We start from the raw sequence: 11,148 nt of genomic DNA on the forward strand, positions 1-11,148 counted from the left end.
TGATATAAGAAAGGAGTATCACTTCAATATTTTTCGTTTCTGTTTCAGTCTCTCACCCGCTTCGCTTCTTCAAAACAGAGAGCGAGAAGGCGAACCCTAAAATACTCTTTAGAGAGCAAAAACCTCCGATTTCACTCGAAGATGTCTTCGACACTATTGGAAGTGACTAGGTCCAAACATGAGGAAATAGAACGCTTTGAACGTCTGATTGTTAAAGATCTTCAGAATGAACCAGCTTCAAACCGTGAACGCCTCTTTCAGAATCATAGAGTTCGTAACATGATTGAAGCAATTACTTCCTCCACTGAAAAGCTTGTAAGTCTCTCTCTCTCTCTCTCTGTATATATATATATATATATAACTTTTGTTTTTTAATCGGAGGAATTTGTAGTGATTATCGTTTTTAATTCTAGGGTTTTCTTTTTTCTTAGATTGAGATTTATGAAGACAACGATAACGCGAGGAAGGATGAAATTGCTGCATTGGGTGGCCAAACTGCCACAGGAACCAATGTGTTCAGTGCCTTTTATGAAAGGTTGAAAGAGGTAACATTTTTTTCTTCATTTATTCATGTGTTGATTATTAATTAGTGGATTAGTTTTTGATACCTCACAATCACCTGCACGAAGATTGATGATGTAGATAGAATCTGAAACTTTTAGGAAAACATAAGTAGACAATAATACAATTTATGTAGTGGTTAGTGGATACCTTTCTGGTTTTTCAGCATTTTGAACCCCCGTACAATTGAGTCTGGTGATGCTTCTCGGTGTGGTTTGCTTTACCTTGTTTAGTTTTGTGTTCTTTTGATTGGGTCAGTTATCGTTTTTAGAAGAAACATGGCTAGGTTGATGATGGTGGGTGGTCTGATTACATATAAGACTGATAATTTCGGCCTTATGATTCAGAATCAATATGAAAGAAAAAATATTACCGATGATTATTTGATATTTTGTAGCCAAAACAAAAATTATAAAATAGATTTGATAGTATCAGCATTGTTATCTGTGAAATGGTATTACTTGTCTCTCCTGGTTTCTTAATGTTACATGTATATATACGCAGATTCGTGACTATCACAGGCGCCATCCAAATTCTCGTGCTTTGGATGTGTACGAGGAGGCTGAGGAGTTACTGAAAGAAGAACCACATGTGGAGTTCAGTGGCGAGGTTCCTTCCTCAACTTCTTTTATTGCATGAATCTGTGTACTAGTTTATCACCGTGCTCGTATTTTCTTCATTTTCTCTGACATAAATGTTTCCTTCTGCATTCTATAAATAGTAAGTTCCAGCTATCAGTTCCACTGATTTGTTATTTTGTACTGAATGTGCTCTCCAGGAAGGTCATGGACGGTACTTGGACTTGCATGAGCTGTACAATGAGTACATTAATTCAAAGTTCGCAGAGCGAAACGAGAAAACAAAAGAACCAATAGAGTATTCTGCTTATCTGGATGTGTTCTCCCAACCACATACAATTTCATGTAAACTAAAGCTAAGCAGGTAACTTTGCTGGACGTCTTTCTCCTGTTAAAAGTTGAGGGTTATTTTATAAGTGTATTCTTCCTCCAACTTATTCACATATATCATAATTGAACCAGAAAAAGTGCTAATTTTTTAATGGCAGACAATATAGAGATTACCTGGAGCATTTGCTGGAGTATCTGATTTATTTCTTTCAGCGAAAAGAACCATTGCAAGACCTTGATAGAGTGTTTTCAAAGGTTTGTTCCTACTATCATTCTATATACATTTAGTCGCTTTCTTCTCAGATTATTCTCCAACCACCTTTTCTAGAGGTTGGCCGTCCTGTAATTATGTTAATTTTGGGATGGTAAGGGGATCAAGTGGATTCAATATTACCCTTCTTTACAGGTTCATGATCTTTCAAATCTCTTTGTAATATATTTTTTTACTGATGTACGATTGGCTTGGTTCAGGTAGAAACTGAATTTGAAGATCTTTGGGAGGATGGCAAGATACAAGGATGGGAGAGTAAAGGTGGCAACATTTCATCTCAGGATTCTATAATCGATCTCGACTACTACAGTACATTGCATGAGTTAATGGACGTGGGTAACGACAAATTAAAAGAGGTACGTCTCTTCTGCCAATGATTGATTGGTTAAAGTTCTCTTGTACTTTTTTGTGTTATCTATATGTGTGCATCTGTGAGTTAGTAGTGTAGATAATTTTTGTCATTTCTATAGTTCATGTATGCCAGATGATACGAGTTTACATTTCTTAATTGATTTATCTCGAATTGTATTCTTTTAGATGACCTGTTTTTGCTGAAAGGAGGACCCTTAAGTTTTGTCAATATTTTTCTGTTAGTGGGGCACTAACCTTAAGTTTAAACTGGGAAGTCTGGTTGATTGAAGGCTTTGTTTTCTGTAACAGAGTCCATCGAGCAAAGATCACATTATGCAATGATGCCTTACGTGATGAGCCGTGGTTAATGTATGAAGTTTCATGAAAAAGTTAGCTTAGGGAGGATATTATAAGATGTTAAGGGATGTTACCCTTAGAAACGGGCATCTAGACCACAGATTCTGTGATGGAGAAGGCAACTATCATGGTAATCCTCCATGTTGTTAGCACCTGTAAAAGATAGTGATTGCAGTGCTCTTGCTCTTCAAACTGTAGCTACCTGCCTTTATTGTCAGACCAACCCAGCCTGTGTTTTCCAACAACTTCTAATGTTTAGAGCAAGTGGCTACATTAGAGGTGTTCTTATGATTACGTCCAACATCCCGAAAGATCTTCAGGGAAGCTATGGTTCTATCGTTTGATCTTCTGAGGCATAATATCAGTATTTATAAGAAATTTAGTGTCAGGAATTCTACATTTTTATCTTATACCCGCTTCTCGTGGAAGTAGCTGATGAGTTCTTCTGGTTTGGGAAAGCTACATCTATAGTTGAAAATTTCTCTTGAAATGCAAGTTAGCGGAAGTTTACTAAATACATTGGATGCGTTTTTTATAGTTCCAGCCTAGTAGATTATCAAGTGTCGTACTTTTTTAACTATATATATTTATTAACTTTATTTTGATTGTCTGGTGTCTCTGTTTCACTTATTTTGTAGGCACTGGCTGCTTTGGGATTAAAATCAGGTGGCACTCTTCAACAGCGTGCAGAGAGGCTTTTCCTGACGAAGGTGAGTCCAACTAATCTTGGGTACTAGTAGTATAACTTTTCTAGATTATCACCACATTGTAGTTTATCTCTTTCAACTCCCTTCTCACTTTTTATTCTTTAGTAACAAAGTGTAAAAGAAATATAATATCTGTCTTACGAGTACATATTCATGCCTAAGTCCAAAATCCATATGTTGTTTAAGGCCCTTCAATGGTAATACTAAGTTTTTTAACGATTATAGATTGTTACTCGGCTTTTATTTTACCACTTATTGGTCTGTGGTCCTGAAACTAATTGTACTCTTTGGTTTCGTAGGATTTTTTCGAAGCCTCAAGTATTGCCTTTATGTATAAACCTTCGTGTGTTTAAGCTGCTATTTCGTCATTTGTGCAGCACACGCCTCTTGAACAGTTGGACAAAAAACACTTTGTGAAAGGTTTACGTAGTATAGCACAAAATGGTGCCACTGTAGCATCACAAGAGATGGAGCTGAAGGAAATTGCCTTGAAAGAGTCCAAGATGAAACGATTGTGTGAAATGCTAAATGAGGTTTGTCTACTTTGCCAAACGAGGTTTGCGTGCTTTCTATGTTCCATTTTTCTGTGGACTGATGTACTGCATTTCTGTCATGTGTAGACTATAGAACAAACTAAAGAAAATGTCCAGAAGAAACAGGCGTTGACAGTTGATGAGAGGGAAAAAGAACTTGAAGAGGTGATTTTACTTAAAGCTGACAGTTGTTTTATTCCCACCCATAGCTGTCTGTTAATGCGAGAAATGTGGTCTGTACTAAGAAGAATATCTGTTACTTGATAATGAGAATTGATTTTCTTTATTAAAGTTCAGAAGCAAAAAAAAAAAATCTAGTCTGTCATAGTTGCCAGCAGTTTGTTTTTATTGAACTCCAATTTTCATGTTTTTATGCTCCTTTTCTCACTTTATCAGTATAATGACACTCCACTTTAACAACACTTTTCAAGTGTTCTTTCTGGTACAGAGTTTGTTTTCTATTTCAGTGTACGTCGCTGAATATGTTTAATGGACTCTTTCTAATTTGTGCAGGAGGAAGAACAGGTGGACACTGAAAGTGACGATGATGAGCAGCAGATTTATAATCCTCTCAAGTTGCCAATGGGTTGGGATGGGAAGCCTATTCCCTACTGGTTATATAAGCTTCACGGTCTTGGCCAGGTATCCTTTTGCTTATGACTGATTCTGGTTGGTGGATCTACTTTGGTCAGTATGCGGGGTTTTAATATGTATAGGGCTGTAATATAACATAGTTGTTTGCCAGAAAGATGAATATCACCACGTTTCTGAGCAGCATGGGTGTTGCTTCATAGTAGTTTTGAAACGATGCTTCCTATTATCGGATTTCATTCTCGAGTGCATATTTTTTTAGACGTCAACGTTCAACCACCATCCAAAATTTTGGGGCTTAAAGAACCTTCCATCTTGATCACATTTGAGCTCCCATTACCAGTTTTTGGAAACTTCAAGTTGCCTCTGACCATATTACAGTTACTTTCTTATCTCTAAGTGCTTTTCATCCTGAGCTCTTGAGCTGTCTCAGTTCTGAGTCTGTGTTTAAGGAAGGAATTAGTTCCGGTGTTAAACATAGGGAATACCGAACTGGAGATTCCAGTTTCTCAATGATCAACCGGTGCTCTTTCTGGTCTAAAAGCAAAGCTCCATCCTTCACCTTGACAAGTAACTCATCCATCTGAACATCCTAACCTTTGCTAGACCTGGGTTAGGGTCTACTGGATATATATAGGAATAGAAGCTAAGCAAAAAGAATTTTTAAGATTAGCCAAGGTCTATATATGTATGAACCTGACGATTTTCTATATTGCTTTTCAGGAATTTAAGTGTGAGATCTGTGGGACTCATAGTTATTGGGGTCGCAGAGCCTTTGAACGGCACTTCAAAGAGTGGCGTCATCAGCATGGTATGCGATGTCTTGGCATCCCCAACACCAAAAACTTCAATGAAATTACATCGATTCAGGTATGACTTTCTCCTAAAAAGGAAGGTATCCCATACCGCTCCAATGGTGTGTCATAAGAGAAACCATGGCTAAATTGTAAAGAAGTTTATGAGAAATGGGCCGACAGTACTTTTGGATGATATAGAACAAGTTGGTAGATTGTCTAAAAATGATTTGCTTAAATTGGTGTATCATGCAGGAAGCTAAGGCACTGTGGGAAAGAATACAAGCACGCCAAGGGGTGAACAAGTGGCGGCCAGACCTTGAAGAAGAGTACGAAGATAAGGAGGGTAACATCTATAACAAAAAGACTTACACGGATCTACAACGCCAGGGCCTGATATAAAATTGGGTAAAATTCTAATTTCCATATACATTTAATTTCTGTTCCCTTGTGCTTTGAATGTTTAATGGCCAATGCTTTTGGTTTTCAGCGTGCAGATACTGTCAAGCAAATTCTGTTTTCTTCTTTAATCTGCAACTCCTCTACGAAGTATTAGTTTGTCAAGGTTTAAAGAGAAAACTGGGGCGAGTAATAATCAGTATTGGCTGGTAGCAACGGATGCTAATGTTCTTTATTCCCTCCCTTTGTAGAGATTTCCTTTGTAGAGATTTTTGATTTTGTACTTCAAGAATCACTCTGAAGAATTTGACTCCTGGAATGGCTTTGTTTCGTTGCCAAGATGTTGTAACACAACAGTGTTCTCCACTTCGTCTTTGAATTTTATTCATACCTGAAGACATTATTCACTTAATACGCTAAGAAACTAGTTTATTTCCCTATTTTACAAACTCCAAACTCTCTGCCTTAGGTAGTTTTTTCCGAAAATTTCTTTTCTGCCGCAGCTATAAGCCCCTACAGTGCAATATTTTTGATCGATTTTTCGGGGACCATCCTTTTTTTTTTGGGACCATTGTTTTATTTTGGGTAAAGATATTAGAAGTAAATCTAGGTCATCCCATATCTGATATTTATATTAATACCTAAACTACCCTAATAATTAATTTTAGGTTATGATTAGTTAAATGATTTAGTTAACAATAATTAGTGAAATTATATTAAGAGATGGTATGATTATTAGATGAGTAGAATTTTAGAGAGTAAAGTTAGAGAAGATGAAGGAAAAAAACATGGAAAATAAAAAAAAAAAATCCAATTCACTAAGTTTGGGTATTCAAGTGATGAAAACTCATCTGATTCTTCATCTCCATCCTCTCCTAGAGTATTTGTTAATCTTCACAATGATCCGGATATGAGTTATTTCTTAGATGGTGATTCTATTCTTCCCAAAACTCTATCTCAAGATGAATATGATGGATTTTATCAACCACAACCGGAGGAAGAGTATTTGGGTATCCAGGTACGCTCCAAACTTAGATAATGTATGTTGAATTGGTCAAAACTTTCGTAAAAATGTAAATTTTTCAAGTGGATTTGGGCTAGTTCGGTTACACTATGTCAAGAACAGCTAACTGAACTCATCTGGAAGTGTAGTTTGATTGCTTTATCTATACACGGAAGTAACTGAATTCACTTGAAAGTGTTGTTCGGTTACTTTCTCCAAACACGCAGGTTACCGAATTCTCCATTAATGAAGGTTTCTCGGATTTCAGTGTAATGTTCGGTTGGTTCGTAACAAATTAACAAACCAAACTTTACGTAAAAATTAGATCTAACTTAGTGTACAAAGTTCGGTTGGTACGCAACCAATAACTAACCGCACTTACGTAAAAATAAGAATTAACTTAGTGTACAAAGTTCGGTTATTTCGCAAACTGCATGTTTACGAACTAGATAACCGAACTCTACGTAATATTAAAGTTTACTTAGTGTATTAAGTTCAGTTGTTTCGCAAACTCGAAATAACAACGTAAATAACCGAACTTAGGGGAAGAAAACAAATCTGAAGTTCCAGTGTAATGTTCGGTTATCTAGATAAAATAAGAAGTAACCGAATGTTTTATTTGTTACTTGTTCGGTTATATGTCAACTTTGCTATATAAACCGAACCTGGAGTTCGGTTATTGCGATAAAATTTACAAATAACCGAACTCTAATGTAATTCCAATTGATGTTTTTACATTTCTTGTAGATGGAAAGCCAACCTATACCAATGGATGATCAATCTTCTCCGGTTAATATGTTGTTCGAAGATACATCTCATCACTATGCTAATGAGTTGGTATTTGACTTACCTATTGATGCAAAGAATTGGGCTAGAGAACATGCTAAGAGAGTCAATTGCGTCCTAGTTTTGAATGGAAAAGAAAGCCAAACTCGTTTTGAAATGGTTTTTGAGAGAAGTGGAGATCCCGATGTTAGTCACAAGAGGAAGGGTTATGAGTATAAAGGAAAGACGACGAGGAAGAACACAACATTCTCAAAGAAAATTAAATGCCCGTTCAAGCTAGTATTTAGCAAGAGAAAATTAACGAAGAAATGGTTTCTAGCTATGGATAAGGTGGTAGGTCGTCATAACCACCCTCGTCCGTAAGATCTTGAAGGACATGCAATGGCCGCAAGGCTCACTCCTCAAGAAATGGAAAAAATTGCTAAGTATAGGAAAATGAGTATTCCACCTTCCGTTATGCTTCGCTTATTAAAGGAAGATAACCCGACTAACGTATCAGGTTTGCAAACCATCTACAATGCAACTGAGACAATTAAAAGGAATGAATGGAAGGATAGACAAGTAATGCAGCAATTGTTTTTTTTTGGCTCAAGAGAAAGGCTACGCGGTTCAAAAGAAGGTAGGTCCAGGAGAAGAAATAACTCATCTCTTCATTGCTCATCCGAAGAGTGTTCAATTGGCTCAATCCTTCCATGAAGTTCTTATAATGGATTGCACTTACAAGACAAACAAATACGAGATGCCATTGTTGAACATTGTTGGTCGTACGTCGACGAAGTCACCGTTTACCGTTGCCTTTTGTTTTCTAAAGGACGAGCAAGAACCAATTTACAATTGGGCGCTACAACAAGTGAAGGCGATCTACCGAGATGATGATATCCCCGGGGTTATCGTGACCGACAATGAGGTAGCATTGATGAATGCAATAGAGAAAGTCTTCCCATTGGCACATAATATGCTTTATACATTTCATATATGGTGCAATGTGATGAATAGGTGCAAGCCTCAACTTTGTCCACCTAAGAGGATAGGATTGGAAGAGATTAGTAAGCTACCGGAAGATGAACAAGCGGATGCAAAAGAGGCATTCGATAAACAATACACCATAAATCATGCGAAATGGGTTGCCTTCTCCGGGGAATGAAAGGCATTGACTTGGTCTCTCACTGAAGAAGAGTATTATCTAAATCTTGTCGAATTTAGAGAACATTGGTCTAGCCCCGAATATCCGGAGGATATAATAATGTATGTGGTGGAGCAATGGTTGGAACCACACAAAGAGCGCTTCGTTTATGCTTTTACCAACCACCATAAACACTTTGGGAATCAAGCCACAAGTTTGGTAGAATCGGCTCACCACCGGTTGAAGAAAAATCTCTTTTGATGTGTCGATAATTTTGTGGTTGTGTTTAGCGCAACGGAGAGTTACTTCAACCGCGATATTGAGAGAATTAAAGAGAAGTTCCAAAAAAGCCGCATCATGAAGTACAAAAAGATTGTAGACAAAGATGGTAACATCAAGAAAATGGAGGACCTTAGGTTTTTCAAGGGACTACACTATAATGTTTCACATGCTTGCATTAAGTTTTTAATGGTTGAGGTGAATTTGATCGACATATGGGGAACCAAGCCGGGCGAGGTGTGTGTTTGCAACATGATGAAGTCTATGGGACTCCCTTGTCGCCACATGGTAGCTAAGTATGAACATGGCATAATCCCTTTAAGCGATATAGATCCACATTGACAACAGTTAAGTTTTGTCCCTCCTCCAAAGGGCGATGTCGGAGAAGAGTTTGGTGACAATGAAATGGGTAAAATCGTTATCGAGATGTACCGGAACAAGAAAAAACTCGAAAGGAAAATCTTTTGGGATGACATGCGTCCAATCGTTTATCCGCACACTTCGGAGAATGTGCAAGAACCGAATAAAGGCAAGGGCAAAGGTAGGCCAAAAACCAAAGAAACAAAAAAAACAAGTTAGAGAATATGCAAAGGTGTTAACTAAGAGGAAAAATGAAATGACTCCTTTTACTAGAGATCCTTCGGGGCATGAGCATACCGCGGCGAAGTACCAAGAAGATTCAAATAAAAAGGCTAGGAATATTATTGAAAAGGACGAGACAAGTGATATGAAGAAGAAAGGACCAATGTTGCACTCTCAACCTACTCCGTCGGAACCTACTCAACGAGACGTGAAGCTAAAGGCTCCAATTAATGATACACCACCTCTTCAAAAAAGGACCAATTTTGATAAAAGGTTCTTGGAAGAGCTACCTCCTTACATTAGAGATTACGTCATATCCACCGATGACGTCCCTCCGAATGGTAATTGCGGTTTCCACGTTGTCGTGCAACAACTAGGGCCTTTCACTCAAGGTTCCAAGCTATATGATGATAATAAAATCACTTATGTCCGTCAAAGGTTATTGATGAAGCTAAAGGAGAAACCGGAATTTTACAAGAGAATGTTGTCCGATGGGGATGATAGTCTCAATATGCAGTTTCTTAGGTATCAAATCCGTCTCCGCGGGGGCAATACAATCACAAGGGATCATTGGATGGGCATGCCGATATGTGTGCACTTAACCGCCGACGCATTCAATTGCGTGGTTCACTATTTCTCAAAAGGTGCTAGCTTCACATACACTCCGAAAACAACCATATGTGTCGAGCAACTTAGACATAGAAGAGTGGTGATTGCGTTGATTGACAACAACCATTTTATCGGCCTCCGGTTACAAGGCAATTGTCCATTGCCTCTGATATGCGGTCACTCTTATTGGAATGGATTTAACCCCGACTCAATGTTGGGTTGGTGCATTATGTATGAACATAACATGGAGATGTGGAAATCTTTGTAGGAATCGGACAAAATTGTATACGAAGGAAAAATTTCACTTGAGGATGATTAAATGTACCATTACTTCGACTAAGTATGCTTTGAATATCAACATATGAATGAAACATTGTGTTTTTTGGTCATTTGGTCTTTGTTCTTTTTTTTTTCGAATCTTTTCAAATCGAATGAACAATCTTTTCAAATCGAATGAACAAAGGTAGTTGGTCAAGGTTGTGAAGGTTACCTGTGTCGTCGCAAAATTTCTCATGAATTTTTCCCCAAAAACTATTACTCATAACACCATTGAATCTTCGTTCTTCATCCCTCTTTGGAAAGCATAGAACGTAGTTTCTACGAATAGAAAGATCTTCTTCTAAAGTAAATTTATGACTAGGAATTGCCGTTTTTCTGAAAATTTGATAGAAAATGTTAACCATGAGAGACATATATATACCATGGGGGTGTATAACGGATATAAAAAGAGCCGTTCTTTTTATCGGAACAAGTACATTTTTGTGTCAACACCTAAGTTCAGTTACATCGCAAAATCTTCTTATAACCGAACTCTACTGTGCCAAGAAAACTCAGAAGTTCCAGGGTTAGGTTCGGTTACCTGGTAAATTTCTGCAGGTAACCGAACTAAACATTTCTTAGGACATATTTTGGAACCCCTTAGTTCGGTTACCTGCAGAAATTTACCAGGTAACCTAACCTAACCCTGGAACTTCTGAGTTTTCTTGGAACCGTACAGTTCGGTTACATGGAAATTTCGCAATCAAACCGAACTGGGAGTTCGGTTATACCTGAAAAATTTCTATCAAACCGAACTGGGAGTTCGGTTATACCTTAAATATTACTATCAAACCGAACTACCTCAACAACATAAGGATAACAAACTACAACATCCGCAATAACTCTAAGAAAATTGATTCGTTTGATATTTCTGAACATAAGAAAAGTCTTCTAAACATAAGAAAACAAACTACCAAAGCCACAATTTAAAAGTCTTCCAAACATAAGAAAACAAACTACCAAATCCGCAATAACA

At 37.5% G+C, this 11,148-nt stretch overlaps 1 protein-coding gene across 2 annotated transcripts; it reads left to right on the forward strand.

Annotated features, from left to right (window-relative positions):
• The first annotated feature begins 47 nt into the window (after nt 1-47).
• LOC113358467 (splicing factor SF3a60 homolog) lies at nt 48-5,912 on the forward strand. Of its 2 annotated transcripts, none has more exons than XM_026602057.1 (13): nt 48-315; nt 432-545; nt 1,066-1,170; nt 1,340-1,503; nt 1,628-1,724; nt 1,941-2,096; nt 3,087-3,158; nt 3,533-3,688; nt 3,776-3,853; nt 4,202-4,330; nt 5,003-5,149; nt 5,329-5,481; nt 5,564-5,912. In XM_026602057.1, exons 1-12 carry the CDS (start codon nt 142-144, stop codon nt 5,473-5,475), a joined length of 1,539 nt encoding a protein of 512 aa, XP_026457842.1. In that variant the 5' UTR covers nt 48-141; the 3' UTR covers nt 5,476-5,481; nt 5,564-5,912. The 2 variants fall into 2 exon arrangements, with proteins under 2 accessions (XP_026457842.1, XP_026457843.1); XM_026602058.1 differs by having other exon boundaries at nt 5,571-5,912.
• The last annotated feature ends 5,236 nt before the right edge of the window (nt 5,913-11,148 follow it).

This window comes from Papaver somniferum, chromosome 3, assembly GCF_003573695.1.
Source record: "Papaver somniferum cultivar HN1 chromosome 3, ASM357369v1, whole genome shotgun sequence".
In the NCBI taxonomy this organism is placed as follows: Eukaryota; Viridiplantae; Streptophyta; class Magnoliopsida; order Ranunculales; family Papaveraceae; genus Papaver; species Papaver somniferum.